The sequence below is a fragment of the Boleophthalmus pectinirostris genome, unplaced genomic scaffold (genome assembly GCF_026225935.1).
Source record: "Boleophthalmus pectinirostris isolate CB_2022bp ecotype Guang Dong unplaced genomic scaffold, ASM2622593v1 HiC_scaffold_3, whole genome shotgun sequence".
NCBI lineage: Eukaryota > Metazoa > Chordata > Actinopteri > Gobiiformes > Gobiidae > Boleophthalmus > Boleophthalmus pectinirostris.
The window spans coordinates 21,008,225-21,035,233 of NW_026571299.1; the positions used below are offsets into that span (position 1 = coordinate 21,008,225).

General features: G+C 42.9%; 1 protein-coding gene across 1 annotated transcript in view; it reads left to right on the forward strand.

Moving 5' to 3' along the window:
- LOC110165696 (pleckstrin homology domain-containing family G member 4B-like) overlaps window positions 1-19,791 on the forward strand; it is a 63,394-nt gene extending 43,603 nt beyond the window's left edge. The window contains exons 15-25 of the mRNA XM_055160670.1: window positions 804-1,576; window positions 3,458-3,707; window positions 5,244-5,333; window positions 6,683-6,907; window positions 8,691-8,861; window positions 12,362-12,539; window positions 12,865-12,981; window positions 13,744-13,968; window positions 17,013-17,089; window positions 17,241-17,308; window positions 17,443-19,791. Coding sequence (XP_055016645.1) covers window positions 804-1,576; window positions 3,458-3,707; window positions 5,244-5,333; window positions 6,683-6,907; window positions 8,691-8,861; window positions 12,362-12,539; window positions 12,865-12,981; window positions 13,744-13,968; window positions 17,013-17,089; window positions 17,241-17,279 — 2,145 coding nt within the window. The 3' untranslated portion in view covers window positions 17,280-17,308; window positions 17,443-19,791. The remainder of the gene's footprint in view (window positions 1-803; window positions 1,577-3,457; window positions 3,708-5,243; window positions 5,334-6,682; window positions 6,908-8,690; window positions 8,862-12,361; window positions 12,540-12,864; window positions 12,982-13,743; window positions 13,969-17,012; window positions 17,090-17,240; window positions 17,309-17,442) is intronic.
- Window positions 19,792-27,009: the final 7,218 nt, after the last annotated feature.

The following is a 27,009-nucleotide window of genomic DNA, read 5'->3' on the forward strand; positions in this document are numbered from 1 at the left end:
AAAGTGCAGTGTAATCAATCAGGAAAACTCTCATATGCCCCAATATGGGAGTATGACATCATCACATTCTAGCAGGGGTGTAGTGGACGTGGTACGTGGGGGTACACCACCTACTTCTCCCAAAAGGAGAATAAATAACAAATGTAAAATAAATTAATGTAAAATAAATAAATATAAAATAGCCTAAAACTTAAATGTCAAACCGTAGCTCTTGGCAATGGTGAAAACAGCCTGCATAGTGTTCGGAAGAGATCACTTTTCTTCCCTTATCTGTCTCCTTTAATTTGACATTTGTTTTCCACCTCTGATTAGGACAGTACTAAGTATTTTCCAGCTTCTTTAAGAGCACTACTTAAGTTCCACCTCTACTTTAAGACAGTACGATACCTTTCCACTTTTCCCAATACATGCACTTTCAGATTTCCGGTCACTGCTGAATGCTTGTGTTTTGTTCTTTTATCTTTTTTTAACCTTTGTCTGTTCAGTTCTTACCTTTGGACCATTTCAAGCTCTTCACTGGACTTGAGCGACTTGAAATGCAATGAATAACTGGAAAAATGAGGGTCTAAAACTTTTGACCAGTAGTTTATGTATATATACTTATGCTTTTGTCCATTTAATCTCTGGCTTAGTTCTGTTTACTCCTTCTTTAGTCTTGCTCTGTGACTCAAACTGCACAGATGAATGAGGTTAGTGGAGTCAGAGACTCCAAAAATACAACACAAGGTTTCCCCCTCATCACAAGCAGCGGAAGGAACCGTATCATTTAATAATTTAATATCTCTGTGTGTTTTCATTTCCAGGCCTCGTCTTTTGTCGATGAGTGCAGTTGCTTCCTGTCCCATCTTGATTCTGAGAGCTCTTCCCCTGCGCCTGACCCCTCCCCTCAGCTCCACATGTACCAGACCAAACTAGGCACAGAACTTAGCCCCTCACGCTTCCAATCCATCAAATCCCTTATTCCCTGTTTAACCCCGGGAGCAGCCCGGGTGTGGAACGCTGCCTGGGAACGCCGCCAAAAATTACAGCTTCTTTTGGAAAAAATTCAACTTGAGAGGAAGAATTGTGTTGATAATGCAAGCAAGAACTCTGCAGTCTGTGAAGGGAAGGAGCCAAGCATTCAAGAAGGCGCTGTCACATCTTATAAGGACATGGGTAGCAATTCAGAGGAACGAAATCCAAATGGTGGGAGTGAACACGCCAAAGATAAAAATCGAGATGACAAAACTATTGAAAATGTTGCACAAAAGCCAAGAGAGCACAGCAGTGAAGCTGATTTGATGAACTGTAATGTGGAATTTCCCTATCATAAACAACTAGGCCGCTCCCTAAGTGAAGGCTCAAAGTTCAAGGCAAAGTTCACGCTCCTGGCTGATTTCTCGCCCCTAAACATGCGTCAAAAAGTGCCCAGGGACGAGCATCCAAAGTCGGGGAGAAAGCTGTCCCTGCCCTGTAACCCGGTGGAGAGTCTGAGGAGGGGTGGAGGTGATGGAGAGGGCGCGGCCAGTCCCACAGGTCACCAGAATGCTCCCGAGATGATACACAAACCAGGGCAAAACAACGGAACCAATGTACAGTAAGTGGTGATGTCATGTATGTGTGGGACTTGATCTTGAAGACTGTCTTTATGACTGAGGACATTTTACTACATTAGACTTGTCTAGACATCTTCAGGAGTGATGTCATCTAAGAGGCCGCCCACACAGATCAACATGAGAGTCATCTGCACAGTGCTCCTTTGTTACACAGGAGATGGAATCAGTACCTTTAACTGCAGCTGAACTTTCACAAAGATCAGTAGAAACAATTACTTTGCTGGGAATGTTCCACAGTTTAGCAATAAACATATATGCCATGCAATCATCACAAAACTGCAAAAAGCAAACAAAACAAAACAACAACAAAAAAAACCGTTCTTAATAATAATAATGCATTAGTCTTGTACAGTGCTTTTCCACACACATAAGGACACTTTACAGTTTTGTGCATTAATAACAAACTTTTATCACAACAGCCAGAAGTGTGACGATGTTGGTAAACGTCACTTTTGGTTAATGCAAAATATCTGTGTAAATGTGTGTCGTATTCTCCAGCAGCTTCATAAATCTGCCCCATCACCAAATCTTCAACCAACAAACTCCACAAAGGATAAACATTCTTCATGAACAATTTATCCACAACTATCATGGGAAGAAAGACAAAAACTTAAAGGAAACAATGACGACGCATTAGTGACACACTCAACAAAACTAACTTTATGAATAACATAGAAGTAATAAGTAATTCATTAATAAGTAACTTGTTCACTCAGACTGATTCTAGAATTAAAATTAAAAATCAATTTCATGATGTAGATATTAGCATAGATAGATTTGTGCAGTTTGAATGCTACAGATGTTCACAGATCACATCACACTCATCATTCACATTCAAACTGCACAAATCTCTCTGTGCTAATATCTACATCATGAAATTGGTTTAAAATTTTAATTCCAGGTTTATAGGTTTACTCTACATCGTGGTACTTCCGGCTGTTGTCAAAAAGGTCTATTCACTCCTCACCTCGGGCAAACTGAGGGCAGCGAGGCTGCAGATCTGTGCCATTGGCCTGTTCCACCTGTTATTTACACATACACCACATTCATACTAGACAATGTGGATGAAGTGTCTTGCCTAAGGACACAACAACAGTTTCCACTAGAGCCAGTAGTATTCCCACTGGTCTCCCACCCAAGTCCTGACCAAGCCCAGCCCTGCTGAGCTTCTGAGATTCTGAATGAAGTCTGGTCTTGCCTGGTGACTTTGCAAGCTTGTCTCCATGGCAATAAATTTGTTTAATGTCATACTCTGAAAAAAACTTATGACTTAGTACTCACTAAAATGCTTTTGGGAAACAAAATATTTCTAAGATCTTTTTGCAAATTAGACTTCACCATAGAAAATGACGTGCACATTTGTGCACTGGGGCCTCATGTAAATACCTTTGGGATGTTTTAGTTTCTTCTATGTTGCATGTTTATTTATTATTGATAAATGAGAATCCCACTGAGACACCGTTACGTATCAAAATATACCAGATTATAACATTGTCCCCTCATCAAAAACATGCCTGAAAAGGTTTTAGATGTCATCCATGCATGTTTGAGTATTTTAGTGATCTCTCCTGGGCACTATTCAAACTCTCCTTATGGTTAGCAGTACAAGCCTGTACAAGGCTCCGCCCACAAGTCAACATCACTCATGCTCTGACATGACCCAACATGAATATACAAAAATAGGATACAAAATTGTAAACAATAACTTGTACACAAACCTGATGTGATATGCAAGTGCTTCCATAAGTGAAACGCACGCACCCCGTACAAGTAAAGTACCCCCTCTTTAATAAATATATCAGTGTGGTTTTTTTTTTTGTTTTTTTTTCTGGTCATGTAAAAGTGTGTGTGTCTCTCCTCAGGCGCCTAAGCTGTATCCTGTCCGAGCTGCTGTCCACAGAGCGGGAGTACGTGCGCGCGCTCGGGTTCGTCCGTGAGCACTACTGTCCAGAGCTGGAGAGACCTGACGTGCCACAGGAACTAAGGGGCCAGAAGGGGGCAGTGTTCTCAAACCTGGAGAAGATACACGAATTCCACCGACATCACTTCCTCCCAGAGCTGGAGCGCTGTGTGGACGAGCCAATCAGAGTGGGCCGCTGCTTTCTCAGACATGTACGTAGGATTGGACCACGACATGGATCTACTCAAATAACTAGATAGGCTATTACTGATTCGACTTGTCATGAGTTGGCTTAGTGGCCACTCTTTGATAAAACTCCTGCTCAGAAAGGATTTTTCCAATAAAGCGCAATGTCATCATTAACTGCTGTTGTTCGGCTGACAGGGACCTACAGCTTTCATCACAAAGGTCAGATTTTGTAGCGAGTTTTACCTGTTTTTAGATCATAAACTTTTCTCAGACTTCAGACATGTGCCATTGAGCTCGACACACTGATTGAACGGACGGCCATGTTTAGGCCCTGGGGCTTGTACTTCTGCTATAGCTGCTACTACTATTACTGTTGCTATTACCACTATTATGATTACAATGATTAGTACAAGGAGCAAAGGGAGGGGAGGACTCAAGAGCGTCAAAACTGAAACTTATGAAACTTGCCAATACACTGTTTTCAGAAAATATAGCATTTTCAAACCAACAAACGGTAACATGGTGATCTAAATATGTTCAGTGTTAGCAGTAATACCCCAGAGAAGTCATATAGCTCCTCTTTAAGGAAGCTTATTCCTTAGTTCCATCTGCTCCTGCTCAAATATGTCTGAAACTAGAACTGTCCAGACCCCAAACACACAACAGTCCATGGCCAAAGATGAGCTTCATGCAAAACACTTCTGCAGCGGCATTCTCGAGAAAATCACAGTTTTTCATCAGAATCCTGTTCAAGCTTTGACCTGAAGAGATGATGTGAGCCAGATGTGCAGTTTAATATATGGCACCTCCACTGTTCAAAGACACAAGTTACACAACAGTTTTACAGCTGTTAAATTGGTTTCAGACAATAGAATGTGCAATGTAATGTAAACGGAGACTGCAGTGGTTTAAAGCATGAATCTCTGGTTTTAACTGTGACAGAAAGTGCATGTGGGAGCTGGTGTTAGTATCAGCAATGAGTGAGATATACACACTGGTAATCCTGTCATTATTACTACATTATTTATATGTTTGATACAGTTTGTGGTTAAGACAGACAGATATTTTGGCCTCCAGTCTGTTTGGAATGTGCACCTCCTCCACCGTACTGAGTGAGTCTAGTGCTCTTCCAGTCACAGAGCTGGTCTTCTTCACCAGCTTCTGCAGCCTCCTGCCTCCAGGCTGCTGCCCCTACACACCATCCACTGGCCACCACAGTGTGATCAAGAGCAGCTCCAAACATCAAATGCATTTAAAAGGTTGTAGTCTCTTTTTTTGATGTATAGGAACAAAAACAAAGCTAGAAATCAGCCATGAAGTTTCTGCTAGGATCAAAAGTGACATCACTACTCACAACTCGATTAGTGACAATGTCCATTCTCCTGCTATATTCTCCAACTACACCACAACATGTGCAGATTCACTAGAGACATTTGACCTGCTCCATCTCAGGCTCACACTACAGGGACACAGGAGGATGGGAGGGCATCTGACACATTGGGCTATAGAAGGATGGGAGAACATATTGTTAATGATGAATTGTATATGTTTATTTCCAGAGGGACAGCTTTGCCCTGTATGCACTTTACAGCAAAAACAAGCCAGTCTCCGACAAACTCCTCATCAGCCATGGGAAAACATTCTTCAAGGTGAGAAGACAGATTTGTTTGATTACGCTGATTGAATCTATCAGCATTGCTCGTGCACTAAAGATTTTTTTATTTTACTGGTTGACCAATATTTATTTCAGATTTACTGATTAGTATACAGTCATCTTTGTAAAATTGTATGAATCGTTAAGATAAAAACAAAAAATGCCTACAAGTATTTTATACTGTATTCTTATGGTATTTAGTGTAGTCTATATAGTAATTGGTTGTGTTCATATTTTAGACTTTGATGATTCCATCATTTCAGATGTTGTGCAGGGGGCTATATACTAACTCTATGGGAGATTCATTGTTTTTAAAGAAAAAAGTAATTTATGATCCATAAATGTTGAACCTTATTATCAAACTTGTCATATTAATTTTATATCTTAAAGTCCTTTCAGCTGACAAAACTCACATGTTTGAGGTTGAAAAATGGCACCACTTTCTGAAGTGATTGTGAAAAATTATTTAGATTTATTTTATTTCTCCTGACAAAGAAGACACTGAACTTTATGACAATTTTTGTTTCATGTGGATAGGTCCAGTAATTATAGAGATATGAACCATAAACCAGGTTAACAAATCTACAATCTGACAGTTACAGCAAAGTGCACAAATGATCTCACCTGCTGTACTTCCAACTAAACCAGCTCTTTTTGGTCAGATTATGTATATAAAACTCAGATTAAAGTCTAATTTTAGTAACAGAGTTTTAGACTGTTAGAGAAATGCTTAAGTTGCAATGAAGTTATTAAAATGTACATAAGCTAGCAATGGAAACTTTTGCATCACCTATATGTGTTAAAGTGTTTTGAAACCATGAAACTATGTTGTGCTATGTCTGCATTGTATATCACCGTCTGTGCAAATAGAGAAGTGCGAAAGGTCTAAGTGCAGATGTACGGGGAACTGAAAGTCCTTGAACCTGTGTTCTAAGACAGTGAGATATGAGGCGGGAGACGGTGGTGGAAGGAAGTGGAAACTGTCGCAAAGTTGTGTAACTATGTATGTGTTTTTAATAAAAGGGTTGTGCCGATGTCATACGAGGGGGAGACTGCTCAGTCCAGCCACAGTAGCGGTTGGAGTGTGAAGGCTCACACGTTGACCCCGTGCACACGTAAAACTTTGACAAAGTCTCGAGCACTGATTTTTCTGACCAAGGTGATCTAATCCACAGTCAGCTGGAGGCTACTGGAGATTGATACTGTTTAATTCTACACTGTTTGTGTATTATTTTCTGACATAGACAGAACAGTGCCTTTAGTTAGCTTCACCTCCCAGAGAATGTTGATGACATCAGTTGCAAAGTATCAGTATTAAGTGTTCATGTCTTTCTTTTCCTCCAGCAAAAGCAGGTGTCTCTGGGCGACCGTATGGACCTGTGGTCGTACCTGCTGAAGCCAGTGCAGAGGATCAGTAAATACAGCCTGCTCCTCCAGGACGTGCTGCGCGAGTGTGGGCCTGAACAGCAGGGGGCGCTGGAGGAGGTGCGCCAGGCTCTGGACGTAGTACAGTCTCAGCTTCGCCATGGCAACAACCTGCTCGCAATGGACGCCATTCAGAACTGTGACGTAAGGAAAACTATAAAAACATAGCAGAGTTGTGTTTTGTTTCATTCACACATGTTTGAGTAATTGTCTTTTATTAGTCTGTCTACATCTCCAAAGCTCAAAATCCTCTGTTCCACCTTGTGATGTCATGAAGCAGCATTAGGATTTGTTTGCTTGACGGCAGGAGTGTACTTTTTTGTTTAACCAGTTGCTGCTGTTTGGTCGTGACATATGTAATGCACTGAATCCCATAGGAAGAAGGGCAATAACGTCTTTCCCCTTGATAAAATTCACCAAACATTCTCTTTGTTCCGGCTTTAAATCCTCGATCTCGGGAATCGTTGCCAACAAAGAATGTCTGGCTTTGTCTACATCCATCTCGGCGCTTTGTTTACTGTTGTGCTGTTCCACAAAAGGGACCCAGACAGATGCTTGAGTTTGATGTCATGGCTTTAGAGCTCTTCGCTGATTGGCCCGTGCGCGATCTACAACTTCCGGGGTTCTTGCAAACCATCTAGTGTATTCCCATTTCTGAGCTAGTTGCTGGAGAGAAATTAAATTGAGCTCCTTCCATGTGACTGAGCTCCTCACCCTATCTCTAAGGGTACGCCCAGCCACTCTGCGGAGGAAACTTATTTTGGCCGCTTGTATCTGCCATCATGTCCTTTGGTCACCACCCAAAGCTCATGACTGTAGGTGAGGGGAGGAACATAGACTGAATAAATCAAGAGCTTTGCCTTTCAACTCCTTTTACCTTTAAATCAGTAGAGATTGGCAATTCCAGGCCAGAAATGATCCAAATGATTCTAGTGAAACTACACCCACATTGCCTAGTGCGCCCCTCAGGCCTCGTGGTGGAAGGAACTGAGTGTGGAGTGAATAAATAATGAACAAAACTGTTAAGAGACTTTGAGCATCTGGAAAAGTACTATATATGACTAATGCATTATTATGATTAAATACGGGACTATACAGGATTACTCAAACATGCATGAATCACTAAAAATACAACCTTGTATAAGGTAATTATGAGGGATGAGAGTTAATCACAGACACAGGGAGAACATGCAAACTTTATACAGAGAGGTCTTACTTGACCCCGTGTACCTAACCTGAAGTCCTCCAGTAACACGAAGCAGGGACACAATGACTCCAAAATGCCTCTGCATGTCCTCCTCACTTCAGGGCATGCATTCTTAAACATGATTCACATATTCTTTCAACACTTCTTTATTTCTTTTGGCAGTTTTCCCAAATGAAAATCCTCTTCTCCATCATATCCTAACTCCTCTTTTGTCTGATTAGTTCATGATTTCTCTACAGTGACTTGAGCTTGTGCAAACTCACCTGTCAAATAATAACCCACACAGGACGAGTCCAAACTAATCTGTTCCTAATCTGTTCCTAGAAACTCCGAGCCTGATCTGTATTTTTATTTTGCTATTTAGTTCATAAATCAAGGTTATCGTGAACATTAATAACGGACCAATCAGGTGCTTCTTTCCCCGAGGTCGCTCCTGCTAGCAACGTAGTAGGTTGATTGACATGTTTGTTGCTAAGCGACTGCCCCCACCCCAAGAGAGGGGGGAGTGCACCTTCTACAGCCTGGCTCCTGCATGGTTCTTAGGTTTCGCTCTCCGATTTCCAAATATGGTCCCCGGTTGTAGATTAGCTGCTATAACTGCCAGCCTCCCTGAGCTTCATTTGGCTGACATCACACTGCCTTATTCCACTTCCTCATACATCTATGCATCTATCTATTGGCACATGTAGATGATGGCACATGTTGATTTTGTTCTTGCAGGTGAACCTGAAGGAGCAGGGGGCGCTCATCCGTCAGGACGAGCTCTTGGTGACGTTCAGGAAGAGGAAGTGTCTGCGACATGTTTTCCTGTTTCAGGAGCTGATCCTGTTCAGTAAAACCAGGAAGACCGACGTGGCAAACGAGACCTATGAGTACAAGCAATCCTTCAAGGTACTACTGATACTACAGCTGCTACTGCTACTGCAACTACCACTATCACTTCTACTAATACTGCTGCGCAGCCATCCTTCAAGGTATTACTGTTACTACAGTTACTACTACTGCAACTATTACTACAGCTAATACTACTACTGTACAAGCATCCTTCAAGGTACTACTGTTACTGCAGCTACTAGTACTACCTGTGTTAAAGTCATTCACTACTACTACACTGCAGCTATCACTAGATGTTACGTCCTGGCTGTTACTCTTACTTAGTATCTGTAGTTTTCCCAAATACTTTTTTACTCTTACTTGAGTAACATTTTTGACTTTACTCACCACTGCAAACATGTATAAGAGAAGTCATTCAAGGTTCTACAACTACTACAACTACTATTACTGATACTATCACTACTACTAAATTTCCAACTGTGTACAAGCAGTCCTTTAAGGTACTACAACCACTACTACTACTGCTCCTACTATCACTATTACTAGTAGTACTACTGTGTACAAATGTATAAAAGTGAGTCATTTAAGGTGGCATTAATACTGTGCAGTGTCCTTATTTTGACCCATGAAAGTGAGAAGTACCCACTTCACTGTTACCATGGTATCGGAACTTTAAGTAGAAAATTTTCACCCAACAAAGGCGTTTGGGTTAAGTATGCCTTCTATGACTGTGGATGCACGACCATCCCCCGCATCATTTCCCTCTCTGGACCCTGGAGCTGATTGATAAGATGGATAGAGACTTGTGTTCAGCAGCAAGACAATCCAAACTTCTCTAACCCTACAAAGTACAAGTTTCTCCTACAAAGAAATCAACTGACTGAAGTAAATTCAGATAAACAGGCCATAACCAAGATACAAATAAAAGACACTGCTGTGTCATCAAACAATCTCAGTTAATGACTTTCTCCAGAGAAAGAAGAGGAATGGTGTGAACTGTTCATGCTGTGAATGGTGTCAGTGTTTTTGAATATTGTTCTGTAAATGTCATGTGAATATTTGTATTTGTGTAAATCTGTTATTGGTTAATGCACATGTGAGATCACAGAGCTGTCCTCATCTCCCACTCAGCTTTACCCAAACTTCATCTCATTGGTTTAGCCTTCCCCCGGTAAAACTTACGTAGGTGGTTATAACAGGATATAGACTGTCATCACTGAGGAGACCGCACATACAGAAACAGTTCATTTTGGACCTTCAACCAGAGAAGACAGAGAAACAAGGAGAAACAGAGCATCTCCTTATCTTCTCTGCTGCTCAAAGAACATTCCACAAAGACAATGCCTGAGAAGTTAAAACTTCCAGTTCTCTCTTCCAAATTTGTGCCCATCTTTTGACATGTTTTATCCAAATTCCTGTAGCTGATCTGACCAAAAGCAAAGCTTTCACATTTTCAAATTTTCAAATGTAAATATTTGCATTTTTGTAGTTAACGGACTTTTGATCAGTGCTGCTTTCTAGACCTCATGGACACTGGGGAAGTGTCTCCTGTTCCTCTTTAAACAGAGGATACAGCATTCCTTCAGCCTGACGCTGCCTGAGCCTGGAGTTATTGTTTAGATCACATGGCCTCCGTCCATCTCATTTGTTTCTTCAGAACTGAAGCCCTGAGAACTTCAGACCTCCAAACCATTGGACCTCTGGACCACACTGTGACTAACATCTCCACTCTCCTGGCAGTATGCGCACACTTCACAGAATTACTTAATTGATCAGTTTAGAGTCAACATATAGCCTTAGATAACTCTTACACTTTATCTATTCTCCAATCAAACCAGCCTACACAACCTACACAACCCACACAACCCACAGAGCCCACACAACTCACACAACCCACACAACCCACACATCCCACACAACCCACACATCCCACACAACCCACACAACCCACACATCCCACACAACCCACACATCCCACACAACCCACAGAGCCCACACAACTCACACAACCCACACATCCCACACAACCCACAGAGCCCACACAACTCACACAACCCACACAACCACACAACCCACACAACCACACAACCCACACACTCACACAACACACAACCACACAACCCACACAACCCACACATCCCACACATCCACACACATCCCACACAACCCACAGAGCCCACACAACTCACACAACCCACACAACCCACACATCCCACACATCCCACACATCCACACAACCCACAGAGCCCACACAACCCACACAACCACACAACCCACACATCCCACACAACCCACACATCCCACACAACCCACAGAGCCCACACAAACCCACACACCACACAACCACACAACCACACAACCCACACAACTCACACACCCACACAACCACACAACCCACACAACCCACACAACCCACACACACACCACACATCCCACACATCCCACACATCCCACACAACCCACAGAGCCCACACAACCCACACATCCCACACAGGAGCCTACACTCATTTACATATTCCATAAATGTTTCTGTTTAACTTGGTCAGTAAATACTCATAAACCACAGTTTGCTTTGGTGAATAGTGATGTTATATCCAATTATGGGTCAATGATATGGACAAGAATTTACAAACCCTCAGAACAATTGGTTAATTAATAAATAATTAATTAACTTAGATAATATTTCTCAACGTTTGTTGAGTGGTGCCCCAAGCTCGACTTCTAGTCAAAGCCAAACCCTCACAAATGTCATCAGGCCTTTAATATCAATTACCCCCCTTTATAGAACTACAACTGAGGCAATCATTTACTCAAAAACTTTCCTGAGGCTACTGAGTAGCAAGGAAACATACAGCGTTGCACAATCTTTTCTAAAGCACAGTTTCTGTAGTATTTCCAGAGAAACTTCCTCAGGTCACATCAATAAAAATTAAATCTGTGGAGGATTATAACGGAGAAATCTACAGCCAGTCGTCTGTCGGGAAACGACTGTGCTTTGTGTGTGTGTGTGTGTTTCAGACGTGTGACATTGGTCTGAGAACGTTTTTGCTGTGAGGCATGAGTGCAAACCACTCAGCCACCGTGCTGTGTGTGTGTGTGTTTCAGACGTGTGACATTGGTCTGTGTGTGTTTCAAACGTGTGACATTGGTCTGTGTGTGTTTCAGACGTGTGACATTGGTCTGTGTGTGTTTCAGACGTGTGACATTGGTCTGTGTGTGTGTTTCAGACGTGTGACATTGGTCTGTGTGTGTTTCAGACGTGTGACATTGGTCTGTGTGTGTTTCAGACGTGTGACATTGGTCTGTGTGTGTTTCAGACGTGTGACATTGGTCTGTGTGTGTTTCAGACGTGTGACATTGGTCTGTGTGTGTTTCAGACGTGTGACATTGGTCTGTGTGTGTTTCAGACGTGTGACATTGGTCTGTGTGTGTTTCAAACGTGTGACATTGGTCTGTGTGTGTTTCAGACGTGTGACATTGGTCTGTGTGTGTTTCAGACGTGTGACATTGGTCTGTGTGTGTTTCAAACGTGTGACATTGGTCTGTGTGTGTTTCAGACGTGTGACATTGGTCTGACACAGAATTTTGGGGACAGTGGTCTGTGCTTCGAGATCTGGTTCAGAAAGAGAAAGAGCCAGGACACATACACTCTCCAGGCCGACAGCAGAGCGCTGAAGGAGGACTGGACCAGAGACCTGGAGAAGATCCTCTGGGAACAGGCTCTCAGGAACAAAGGTAAGGCCCGGTTTAGTCCTGGTTTAGTCCTGGTTTAGTCCTGGTTTAGTCCTGGTTTAGACCTGGTTTAGACTTGATTTAATGCTGGTGTAGTCCGGTGTTATAGTTTATTCCTATTTAAGCCTGGTTCAGTCCTGTTTTAATCATGGTTTAGATTTGATTTATTCCTGGTTTTGTCCTGGTTTTGACTTTTCCCATCTTGATTTATCCTGATATGTTTTAGGTTTGACTTATTCCTAGTTCAATCCTGGTTTGAACTTGCTTTAGATGTGGTGTAGTCTGGTTCAGATGTTCCAGAGCCTGAGTGAGTGCTTCCTGTTTGCAGAGGTGCGCATGCAGGAAAGAGTGTTTTTGGGACTTGGAAACAAACCTTATAAGGACATCCAGCCGAGCGACGCCGCCATCAACTCCAGAGAAGTCCACTGTGGGCCTCTTGGGAAAGGTAACTCACCAAAACTGTATAATTAATATGTATTTTGCACCTCAAAAACTCCCTGAAATGTCTTGTTGTTAGACACATTTCACTAAAACATATGTATATTTAAAGCCAAAGTATGAAATCTTTTTGCCCCAAAACAAGCGGGCTTGCATCTCCACAAACCTAAGAAGGAAGAAACCAAACTCCATAAACCTAGACAATGTTCTGAAGTATGGTTTATGCAGGTGACTTTCCACTGCCAGAAAGTTGCATACTATTCATTTAAGTATTTGTTTATGTTGCCTAGTTTTACTGGCTGGTTGGCCGTGGGCAGCAGAAGACATACAGAGGTACTTCTGTAAATGCTACATAAAAACCATAATGTTAACAAGAGCCAAAGCGTGTCTAATGTACATAATAATAACTGTTATTTGGAGGAGGATTTTTTCTTTTTCTTCTTGAGTTTTCAGATGATCTTAAAACTTTTGTGACAGTGTTTTGGTAAAGTGTTCATTGTGTCTCCATGGTAACTGCTGAACATTCCACCAAGAGATACTCCTATGTAGAGATATGTAGAACCCACCGTGATGTCACTGCAAAGTATCAATTGATTATGTTGGTAGTATAATTTCTATTTAAAGCTCTAGTACTTATTGTAATTTTTCTTTTCTTCTTTTTTTCAATCCAACATTTCTTCTTCACAAACTACCCCGTAACCACCTGTATCTAAAGCCTTACAAAAGTTGAATCTGTTTTGATTTCACTGGAGTCCTCTCTCTCCTCCAGACTTCAGGCCCTCGTCTCTCTCCTCCTTCGACTCCTCGGAGTCACGTGATGTAGTTCCTGTGATGCGGCAGAAGTCGATTGGCTCGTGCAGTAGCTCCTCCTCCTCCTCTTCGGGGCGGGGCTCTCTGTCTCCGGGGCGATACCTGAGCGGACCACAGGGGGGCGCTGTGAGGACAGGGCATCTGGAGGAAGACGAGCTGGACCAGGACAGACACAACCTGCTCTGTGAGTTTAAAGGACACATATGTATAATATGTGTCCTTTGGTGGTGGTCGGAGGGGCTGATGGCACAGATTGGCATCAGTCTGCCCCTGGGCTACTGTGGCTACAATAGTAGCTTACCACCACCGGGTGTGGAGTGAATGAATAATGAACTGTAAAGCGTCTTTGAGTGTCCAAAAAAGCACTATATAAAACTGATGCGTTATTTTTATTATTATTATTATTACTTTTTTCATGCTTTGGGTGATCCTGCTTATACTCCGGTGCTTATACTCTGGTGCAACTTATATATTAACATTTTCAGACCTGCAGAAAAAGCCGCTGTCCTGCTGCAAGTAGTGAAATATGCAGCAGAAAGAAAGTTTAGAGTGAGCTAGAAATTTGTGAAGGACTAACAGAAAGCGGGAATGGAGAACACAGCTTCACGCCAGCCAGGAGGGTGCAATATGTCTGGACTTCAGTGACAACCGAAGTTGCACGGAGTTGCTTAGAAGTGACACAGAGGATGAAGAATTCAATGGATTCAATGGATTTAGTGATTTGGAGTGAGATCGATAGTCTGGTAAACTTATGTTTTATTGTTTATGCTGTAGTTATCTGAATAACTGTTAATATGTTACGTTAACATACCAGACACCTATTTAGCTGTTGTTCTCTGTTCTGTGGTTATTACTAGAACTTGTCTGTCAAGATGAAATGTCAGTTCCTGGTCTTTGATTTTATAAAACAAATTTACCCCAAATAGTGTGACTTATAGTCTGGTGAGACTTATATATCTTTTTTTCTTCTTTATTAACAAATTTTTTGGCTGGTGCAACTTATTACTTTGGAGCGACTTATAGTCTGGAAAATACAGTAACTTTTCTGAAGGGTCCGTCAAGTGCTACAGGTCAGATCTGTGGAGAGGCACCCCACTCACAGTCAGAATGCCTGTTTTTCTAGGTATTTTTGAGCTATAAAACCACCTGTAATTTAATAAATGTAAGGTGGAGCTGTTTAATGTCACACTGTGGACCCCACACTAGAAAAAGTTACACAGTGTACCTTTAATGTCTAAAACAAAATGTCAAAGAAACAATGTTTAAGAGCATGTTTAAAGACAAATATGTTATAAAAGTACAAATACTGTACAATTGGTGGACTAATTATTATTATTATTAATTTTATTTATTATTATGAAATAATAATAACTGTAACTGCTGCTGTCAGGCTTCTCATTTTGGTCTTAAAATGTTTGTATTAAAACACTGTACATGATCCTGGATTTTTTATTTCATTATTTTGTCCCTAAATCAAGAAGTAAAGGGGTGTTACCTTCAATAGCGTCACTCTAGATTGGCTCTTTGGTTACTATGATGCTCTCAATTGGAAACCCAAATATGAAACTCAGCTCCAGATTCGCTCCTATAACTTCAAGCCTCAATGAGCTTCATTTGACTGGAGCTGAATGATGTGGGTGACACCACACTTCCTCAGTCCTCTTTTTTATACAGTCTGTGATCCTGGATCTGATCTGGTCCACTGCTCCTGATGGGTTTAACCCAGAGACACTGAAGGATGGCTTATAAAAATGTACCATGACTGTGAAATGTGGTGATAAAAATATTTTCTCCTGGAGACAGTGCAAAGTGTTCACAGCTGTGAGTCTGGAATGCTTTTGTTCAGAGGTCAGAGGTCAAAGGTGAAGGATGTTTTAAGCAACTAAATGACCAACAAGGCCACCAACACCTGGACTTAGTGTATTTTTTAGATTCAGTTTCAGTGTGTCATTTTCAGTGTGTAGGACCTTATAATCAAATCTGACCAAAAAATAAAATAAAGAAATAAAATAAGCCTCCAACAGAATTCACACTAAAATACAAAGGGGACACGTGTTTAGATATAATTTTATGTATATGAGGCAAACTGACTCTTGTGAACTTTAAGCCATGTTGTGTTTGTTTCATTTACAGATGTTTGAATAATCCTTCATTGTTAATCTGTATGCATCTCCAAAGCTCAAAATGCTCAGTTCCACCTTGTGATGTCATGAAGAGGTAGTTTTCAAGTTAACCCTTGTGCCTTGTTGAAAATGTGTGTACACTGAGAATGTTGCATACAAATTGTGTATTTAGTGTTGAAACATTAATATTTTTCAAAGATTTATTTATTAATTTTTTTATTTGCATTTTTTCATGAAGGGGTTCTCTTCAAAATGACTTTCCATTATAATTTCATCATGGGCACTTTTTTTTTTTTTTTTTTACATTGACTGTGACCAGTGTGACTTTTAAAACTGCTATAAAATATTTACTTTGTAAATTACCGTTTGTTGTGTTGCGCTCCATAGACTCCCATCATAAAATGCCCATTTTTATTAAAAGCCTAAAAATTTTTTAAGTAATGGTAAAAAAATGATGGAACTCAGTGGATACATAAATTTCCAGTTTTTGTGTCTACTAAACCTCTCATATTGCCAAAATTGGTTTCATCAGGGGGAAACTCACATAAGTCTAAATGCTGTAAAAACGCACGTCTGTGTGAATTTTCATGACAATCGAACAACCACAACCAGAGTTATCACAATAAATGTACCTTCAGATACACTAATGTCCCTTAACAAAGCACAGGGGTTAACAGCTCCTTTTACCATCAGTTCAGTAGAGATGGGCAAGTCAAGAGCTGAAATGATCCAAATGATTCTAGTGAAGGATTTTAAAAGTGAGGGGAGCATTTCCTGTATCACCACATGTAATACCACACATGACATCACAAGGTGGAACAGAGTGTTTTCTGTTTAAGGGAAGAACTCATTCTAAATGTCCAGGGTTTGTGTGTTAAACGTGAATGAAACAAAACACAACCGCAGGTCTGTTTTTGAGGAGGAAACGACATTAGAACACAGATCAGACAGTAACCTAAAACAGACTCTTAAATATGTGTGTAGGAGGTGGACCCTCTGCATGTGAGCATCCTTCAGTGTCAGACTGAGTGAAAGAGTGAAATGGATCTTTGGTTGTAAAATACTGTCAAGTGTTGAATTGTGACAGGAGTGTGTTGTGTTGCAGTGGACACTTCGGATTGGTGTGAAGGAGACGACACCTCCTCCCTTTGCTCCTCTGTCAGCACAGTCAAGCACACACAGGTACTACTACTACTACTACTACTACTACTACTACTACTACTGCTACTACTGCTACTACTACTACTAGTACTACAGTAGTGCTTTTGTCGTATATCAATGAAACCAACTGTAACTTGTGATAGAAGCATGAGTAACATTTGTTTTTGTGTAGACTGGGAGCTCATGTGTGGGCAGGTCTACAGAAGTGTGACATGTCCTCACTGCACACACGTGCTCCTGGTAAGACTCACTGTACCTAATAATGTGACCTCCTCTTATTGGGATGCTAAAAATACATTTTGTGCTAATCCTTGTGTTGTGGTTTCTTTATAATCTGATTAAGTGACACTGAATCTTGTTCTGTTCTTGTGTAGATGTGACCAGCGGACTGGAGCCCAGCCGTCACTGCAACTAACACCACTTAATGTCCACTTTATGTAAATAGAATTGTGCCGTGCTTTCATTTCATGTTATGGAAAATGCTGCCACTTAAAGGGTCCGTACTGCGCTATTTTCTGATCTCTGTTATAACTTAGTTTCCTCATCAGAAAACAGACCCGGAGTTGTGTTTTGTTTCATTCACATATGTTTAACACATAAACCTGCATATATAGGCTCTCAAACCGAAAACACTCTGTTCCACCTTCTGATGTCATATGGTAGCACTATAGACCAGTGTTTCCCAAGGACTGGGTTGTGACCTTCAGGTGGGTGGCAAGAGATTTTTTTGGTTCACTTTGTCATGATCTGCTTGTAGGTCTGTGATATACAGTTGTACACATGGATCTGTGTGCTTATCATTTTTCTGGATCAGCATTTCATCACAATATCCTTTTCTCAGTAGGGCCAGTATTTCTATGCTTATTCCTTTCAGTACTACATATACACTACCCGTCAAAAGTTTTAGAACACCCTAATTTTTCCAGTTATTTATTGCAATTGAAGTCGCTCAAGTCCAATGAAGAGCTTGAAATGGTACAAAAGTAAGGACTGAACAGACAGAAGTTAAAGAAAGATAAAAGAACAAAACACAAGTCCAAGCTCTGCCAAAACTACCTCAGGAAAAAAAGAACAAGATGCTGATCTTGAAAACATGAAGTTGGATACTTGTGTCCAGACTTAAACCCCATGGAGCTGGTTTAGGATGAACTGGACAGAAGAGTGAAGCAACCTACAAGTGCCACACATTTATGAAACTTCTGCAACAGACTTGGAAAGAACTTTCTGAACAATATTTGATTTTTATTGTAAAAAGAACGAGCAACGAGTGTGTTCAGCTGTTCTATCTGCCAAAGCTGGACACACACATAAATCTAAAGTTTAGAATATGTTTTGGTCAACAGTGAACAGTAAAAAACTGGAAAAAGTGTGGTGTTCTAAAACTTTTGACCGGTAGTGTGTGTGTGAACTGGGATTTTTTGTGCTCACAAAAAATTAAGACAAAACACAGAAACAGAGTGAATGCAGCTGATGTGCTGCTGCGTCTCCTCCTGCACCCGGACCAGAAAATGCTACAAAAACACAGACAAGCTCACCTATCTTATTAGAAATGTTCAAATGTTAAGACATAGTTTGTATAATTTATAATCTTTTTGTAATTATTTTATTGATTGATTTTTATTTTGTTCCAGTATTGTTGGTTCAATTAATTGTTGAAAAGAAAAAGAAACGTTCTACATTTAATGTCCAAATAGGCGACTTATGGATCCTTTTATTGCTGCTTCAATGACAGTTTTTCATTGTTTCAAACTTGAAACAAAAACAAAATTGTTCAGAGACACGATCACTCACTGAAGAATAAAATATCCTCATTAATGTTCAGTAATGGTCAAATCCACCAGGAAGTTTGCATGTGGCTCTTCCGACTCCTACTGACCCTGGCTCTCATTGACTTCCATTGGAATACTGTGGCTCCTCTCTCTGTACCTGCTGCTGTGAGCCGCGTCATTTTCATCTTAAAATGTTTGTATTAACCCTCGACACGTGATCCTGGGGTTTTTATTTCTCTACTTTGTCCATAAAAAAATCCTACTCATAATATAGAGTCGGACTCCAGATTCGCTCCTGTAACCTTCAGCATCGTGAGCTTCATTTGAGTGGATCTGTGGATGACGTCACATTCACTTAAACCACTTTTTATACAGTCTCTGAGTAATGCAGGAAGTGCTCCGATGGAGTAAGAATAATCCTGCACGGATTTCTATTCTATGTGCACAGATATTTGTGAACGCTTTCTTACTCCATATGCTCCACTATGTTTTTAAACTCCAAACACCTTTTCAGCCCTGGAATTGCCAGTCTACTGAACTAAAGGGGAAAAGTAACTTTTAACTTTAATTGCTTCATGACATCACAAGGTGATGCATTTTGAGCTTTGGAGATGTAGACAGACTAATAAAAAAGGTTAACTCAAACATGAAACAAAACACAAGTCCAGGTCTGTTTCTGAAGAGGAAACAACATTCTGACATAAGAGTCCATTTAGTGTCATATAGGACCTTTAACCTGCTTTGCAAAGTGACATGTAATCACTGTTCTTAATGTTCTAGATGTGTAATGGGCCTAATAAACTGCATATTGAGCACTAAAGTGAAATCTTTCAGATGTGTCACATTTGTGTCATAACATTGGAGTGTGTTGAAACATGTGCAACAATGTCTGTGTATTGCCATGGTTTTGTGTTGCTAATTTTGTACAGGTTTAATAAAAGTACTTTCAAATCATCTGCTGTGTCTGCTGTCATATGGTGTGATTTGTGACATCAGTAAAGGGATTTTAAACATTTGATCTTCTTAGAACATATTAACCAGATTTCATGACATTTTAAAGTTCATTGTCAAATATCAAATCAAAGGGGCAAAAATAAAGACGCCAACATGATGCCGGACTGTCAGAGGGGTGGAGAGGGAACCTGATTCATTTGTATTACACTTCCAAGTAAGTATTGCTCTTGGCAGTGCAGTACTTGTGATTAATTGTGTTGGATGATGAAATTTAACTCAAGTACGTCAAACAGTATTTGAGTTCCTATTTTCAGTGATTCTAGAGAACAGACTTTTGGAACAAATCGAAGTGCTTTACACAATAAGAAAGAAATAAAGTACAGAGTCAGAGTAGAGTTACTTCAAAATAATATTACACAAATAGAAGTACACAGAAGAGTAGTGGTCCAAGGAATTACTCAAGTAAGAGTAAAAAGTTTATAAAAATAGTTGAGTAATAAGTACTTACCTAAAATGTTTTCATTTATGTTCAGTATTCAAAGTAAATGTGGAAGAAGTAGAAAGGACTCTGCAGTACATATTTGATCAAAGCCTAAATGTACCTGAGGTTTGTATTTATGTATTTAATAGGAACAGTGCATCTTAATGAACATCTACAACACATTTTCACTTCATTTGTACAGTTTGCATGTTCTGCCCATTTTCTTCAGTCATTCATTAATCACTGAATCACAGCACCTTTCAACACACCCACAGCACTTTACACAGCATCAGTCACTCACTACTGTAGCCACAGCTGCCCTGGGGCAGAAAGACAGACTGCTTCACCACTGTGCACTATACACACACACACACAAGCACCCCCCCACACACACACAAACACACATGTTCTCACACACATAATGCACACACACGCACACGCACACAGACATATACACACACACACGTTCTCTCACACACACACACACACATACACACCCTACACACACACGCACATACATGTTCTCTCACACACACACACCCACATACATGCACACACAAGCACCCCCCCACACACACACAAGTTCTCACCCCCCCCACACACATACACGCACACACACACACACACATGTTCTCACACACACACCCACACCCACGTTCTCACACACACACACAAGCATCCCCCACACACACACACAAGTCCCCCCCCACACACACACACAAACACACACACAGTCCTGCAGGATCCTGGCTCAGATCTGGACCTCTAATACCTCAAAACAGCTGTTGAATAAAATCTGAAATAATGTGTACCTCCACCCCCCCCTCAATCCTCATCTCTCTCTTTCTTCTCTCTCTTCTCCCTCCCTCTACTACTCTCTCTTTTCTCCCTTCTCCCCTCTCTTATACATCTTTACTGTCTTTCTTCCCGTCGCTCTGTCTCTTTTCATTTTATTCCTTTCCTGATATCCCCCCTTCTCTCTCTACCCCCCTCCCCCTCCAATCTCCTTGTCTCTTCCTCCCTTTTCTCTCTTTCCTCCCTCTTGCTCCTTTCCTCCCTCACTCCCCATTCTCTCTCTTCTTTCTCTCTCTCTCTGCATTCTTTCAGTCCGTTCTAAACCCTCTCTCCTGGTCTCTTCTTTAGCGGTGGTCTCACATCTGCTCTTCTCCTCTTGTGTGTCATGTGTCTCGTGTATTTTCACTACAGCCAATAAAGCCATGATTAAAGCAAAGTCACTTACACTAAATACATCACAAACATGTGTGGCGGTCCGAGGGCTTCTACCTTGATGTCTTGGAATAACTACTGACTGAACCAATAATTACCATTAACATTTACATTAACATAACACTTAATAGAGGAAAAGAACCACCACCACCCCCTGGAAGTCGGCCCGGGACCAGCAAATAGAAAAGGCACATAAGTTTGTTGTTGATGAACAGAGGCATGATTCACATATGTCAACAGTGTACAGTTTATTTATACATTTTCCATAAATTTGTTCATCGTGACAGTGATGTTTCCAGGAGTCAGGACAATTTGGTTCACTGTTCACTGAATGACTCTTGGTTCCAAAGACAGTTTGTTTGTAAATCCAGTCCGAGTTCAAATCTCCAGAAAATACTGGTTCACAGAAAAGGCAAGGAAAGGAAAGGCAGTGACAGTGCACTCAAGATCTATAAAGTCAAATGCACATTACCCCCAATTGTACAACTATGAGATAGTTTGGAGGTGTGATATTTCGCCCCACACACACACATGTATTAGTCACAAGATGAGTGGATGGACACACACCAGACAGTCAGCCCACCCGTCACCCGGCAGACAGGCACTACACAAACACCACAGGAAACATAGGCCTATGGCAGCAAGCACTAAATAAAAGTAAATAATCAACACTATAGACCTGAATCTTGAACTTAACACTGAATATGACATCAGTAATATGCAGGGTCAAGACTTCTTTTTTCTACATTCTAATGTTCAGTTTTTTTGGGCTCCTTCAGCTTCAGCTGTGGCCTCATGCACAAGTGTGGTATCAGAGGACCCTTCAAGACTGTGTCTAAATGACCCCAACACTGAAGCACAAAGCTTTATGTAACAGTCAGCAGTCCACTTACTCTGGTCACCTTCAAAAAAGAGTACGACCATCACCCATTTTTGAATGGCCATAAAATCTACATAGATTCATATTTCATATTATGTTCTCCTGGGGGACTTCAACGCCCACGTGGGCAATGACAGTGACACTTGGAGAGGGGTGATTGGGAAGAACGGCCTCCCCGATCTGAACCCGAGCTGTGTTTTGTTATTGGACTTCTGTGCTAGTCACGGTTTGTCCATAACAAACACCATGTTCGAGCACAAGGGTGTCCATAAGTGCACGTGGCACCAGGACACCCTAGGCTGGAGGTCGATGATCGACTTTGTAGTCGTGTCAGCTGATCTCCGGCCGCGTGTCTTGGACACTCGGGTGAAGAGAGGGGCTGAGCTGTCAACTGATCACCACCGGGTTGTGAGTTGGGTTTGCTGGCGGAGGAGGAAGCCGGAAAGACCTGGCAGGCCCAAGCGTGTAGTGAGGGTCTGTTGGGAACGTCTGGCGGAGCCCTCTGTCAGAGGGACTTTCAACTCGCACCTCCGGGAGGACTTCTCCCGGATTCCGGGGGAGGCTGGAGATATGGAGTCCGAGTGGGCTTCATTCTCGGCCTCTATTGTCGATGCGGCTGCTCGGAGCTGTGGGCGTAAGGTCTGTGGTGCCTGTCGCGGCGGCAATCCCCGAACCCGGTGGTGGACACCGGAAGTAAGGGATGCTGTCAAGCTGAAGAAGGAGTCCTATCGGGCCTTGCTGGCTCGGGGGACTCCTGAAGCAGCTGACGGGTACCGGCGGGCCAAGCGTGCTGCAGCCCGTGCGGTTGCGGAGGCAAAAACTCGGAGCGGGGAGGAGTTCGGGGAGGCCATGGAGAAGGACTATCGGACGGCCTCAAAGAGATTCTGGCAAACCGTCCGGCGCCTCAGGAGGAGGAAGAAGTTCTTCGCCAACACTGTTTACAGTGCGGGGGGAGAGCTGCTGACCTCGACTGGGGACGTTGTCCGGTGGTGGAAGGAATACTTTGAGGATCTCCTCAATCCCACCGTCACGTCTTCCGAGGAGGAGGCCGAGGCTGGGGACTCGGAGGCGGACTCGTCCATCACCCTGGCTGAAGTCACTGAGGTGGTTGGCAAGCTCCTTGGTGGCAAGGCTCCGGGATTGGATGAGATCCGTCCTGAGTACCTTAAGTCTCTGGATGTTGTGGGGCTGTCTTGGCTGACACGCCTCTTCAACATCGCGTGGCGGTCGGGGACAGTACCTCTGGACTGGCAAACCGGGGTGGTGGTCCCTCTGTATAAGAAGGGGGACCGGAGGGTGTGTTCCAACTATAGGGGGATCACACTCCTCAGCCTTCCCGGTAAGGTCTATGCCAGGGTACTGGAGAGGAGAATCGAACCTCAGATCCAGGAAGAGCAGTGTGGTTTTCGTCCTGGCCGTGGAACACTGGACCAGCTCTACACTCTCCATCGGGTGCTCGAGGGTTCATGGGAGTTTGCCCAACCAGTCCACATGTGTTTTGTGGATCTGGAGAAGGCATTCGACCGTGTCCCTCGTGGTGTTCTGTGGGGGGTGCTCTGGGAGTATGGGGTCCGGGGCCCTTTGCTAAGGGCTGTCCGGTCCCTGTATGACCGGAGCAGGAGCTGTGTTCGCATTGCCGGCAGTAAGTCAGACCTGTTTCTAGGCGCAGTCAGGGGCCGGAGGGGGTCCGGTTTGGGGACCACACGATCTCATCTCTGCTGTTTGCGGACGATGTTGTCCTGTTGGCTTCATCGAACCAGGACCTGCAATGTGCACTGGGGCGGTTTGCAGCCGAGTGTGAAGCGGCTGGGATGAGGATCAGCTCTTCTAAGTCTGAGGCCATGGTTCTCGACCGGAAAAAGGTGGCTTGCCCTCTCCAGGTGGGTGGGGAGTCCCGCCTCAAGTGGAGGAGTTCAAGTATCTCGGTATCTTGTTCACGAGTGAGGGAAGGACGGAACGTGAGATTGACAGGCGGATCGGTGCAGCTTCGGCAGTGATGCGGTCGCTGTATCGGACCGTTGTGGTGAAGAGGGAGCTGAGCCGAAGGGCGAAGCTCTCGATTTACCGGTCAGTCTTCGTTCCTACTCTCACCTATGGTCATGAGCTCTGGGTAGTGACCGAAAGGACGAGATCGCGGATACAAGCGCTCGAAATGAGTTTCCTCCGTAGGGTGGCTGGGCGCTCCCTTAGAGATAGGGTGAGGAGCTCAGTCACACGGGAGGAGCTCGGAGTAGAGCCGCTGCTCCTCCACATCGAGAGGAGCCAGTTGAGGTGGCTTGGGCATCTGTTCCGGATGCCTCCTGGGCGCCTCCCTCGGGAGGTGTTCCGGGCATGTCCCACCGGGAGGAGGCCCCGGGGAAGACCCAGGACACACTGGAGGGACTATGTCTCTCGGCTGGCCTGGGAACGCCTCGGGGTCCCCCCGGAGGAGCTGGAGGACGTGTCTGGGGTGAAGGAAGTCTGGGAGTCCCTGCTTAGGCTGCTGCCCCCGCGACCCGGCCCCGGATAAGCGGACGAAAATGGATGGATGGATGGATAAATTCATATTTTTTTCTACTTTCAAAACTCAGAAGACCATTCAAAAATGGTGACAGTGGAGGGTTCCTAAGGTGATAAACATACACTTTTGTTCTAGCCTTTGAACTGAACATCCATCCATTTTCTTCCGCTTATCCAGGGCCGGGTCACGGGGGCAGCAACCTAAGCAGGGACTCCCAGGCTTCCTTCACCCCAGACACGTCCTCCAGCTCCTCCGAGGGGGAGGGGGGGGACGAGACTTCTTCCCGGTGGGACATGCCCAGAGGTGTTCTGGGCAGGATAAATAAAGGCCAGAGCAGCGGAGAAAGTTTAGCAAAGCTAACTCCACTAGACTATTACCAGATGAAAGAATAGATTTGAGTAAGAAGGTTACAAGTCCCAGATCCACTAGCTCCATGTAGATCTGCCTCCTCTCTGCTGTAGGTGCTGCGTGACAATGTGTGGCTAATGATTCCTGGGCTGTCACAGTTGCAGAGGCCACTGGGATGCTTCCCGATTTTAAATAAAGATGCCAATCCACAGTGGCCTAATTGCAACCTCGTTAAGACCACTTCATCTCTTCTGCAACTGGACTCACCATTCCTACTATTTTGGACTGAAGGCTGACAGAAGAAAAAGTGCCTGCCCCACCGTTCCTCCTCCCATTCTTTTTGCCATTTATTAATCAGATACAGACACTGTGGGATTCCTGCTTCGCCAATTATACAACCAGATCTATACTTTCTTTCTGAAGTGCTTTTTTGGCCAGAACATCAGCTTCCTCATTTCCCAAAATACCAAAATGTCCCAGGATTCAGACAAACAAAGCTCCTGATCCCAAATTATCGATTCGACTTTATACAGCACAGGATCAAGAATATTAAACCAGGACGAGTCTCAGATGACCTGTGACTAAGGACAGATAAAACTGCAGCAGAATCAGAACACACTATATAATACACAGGGGGGAGTTCTCGAATCCACTGTAATGCCCAAAAAATAGCAAGAAGCTCCACTGAGAACACTGAAAGGTCATCCCCAAACCCACATATGCCCCTTTTTAAACCCGTCAGTAAGAGAATAAACAGCTTCACTCTCACTGAAAATCCTTAAAGCGAACACAAGCTGTCCCTTGGTCAAGTCCAAGTAAGTCAGTGCTGACCTCCAGCTCAGGTAGGTTCCACAAATGTAGAGGAGGCCACACCAGACTCACTACCTCAGTTTTCCACAACCACATAGTTTCCGCCACATTTGCACTATGGGCAAAAAAACAGGCTTTCTCCAGCCTCTTTTCAAAATCCCAACAATGATCAAACAGACACTTAGATGCTAAATTGCTGTGTGATCCTGCAGTCCTAGCCCAATAATGGACTCCTATCTTGTCCAGTCTAAGCCTCAGAGGACATCCACCCATTTCAACCAGTAGAGCTGGGACAGAGGTTGACCTGAAGGCACTAACAGCAGACCTGAAGCACTTTACACTTACCCCATCTAGTCTTTTTAACAAAGACTGACAAGCAGCCACAAAAACTACACAGCCGTAGACAAGAACCCGTCTGACCGTGACTCTGTCGATCAAGGTCAGGACTGAGGCTTTGCCGCGCAGCCTATTTAAGACCGACCTCTACTGGAACAGGAAGTTATTGTCAGGTAAATCTAAAAAGTAAGTGCGCCCCCTGCTGTCCGCCACACTAGAATATGTACATGGACACTATGAACCTACCTGGACCGCTGAGGGATTACACACATATAAGACACATGGGAACAGAAAAAAAAGAATGATTTCATTTTGAAATTTGCAATTTGTATTTTTCTTTATCATCATCATCAAACAGAACAGTTTAAAGCTACCATATTCGACTTTGTCTGTTCCCAATAGACGGCAGGTGGCAGATTTTCAGACAGAAGTGACACAGATAACGTCTGTATGTGAGAAAACAACAGGGGCTGGTCACCTCATTACAAATAGTAGCTTTAATGCCATATTACGAAACATTCAAGCAAAGCAATAACATTTCCTTAGAGACGGCCTGGTAGCAGATGCTCCACCAAAAAGGTTACAAAGTCAACAAACAGGATAAATATAAATAAATTTTCCATTTCCAAGTAATGC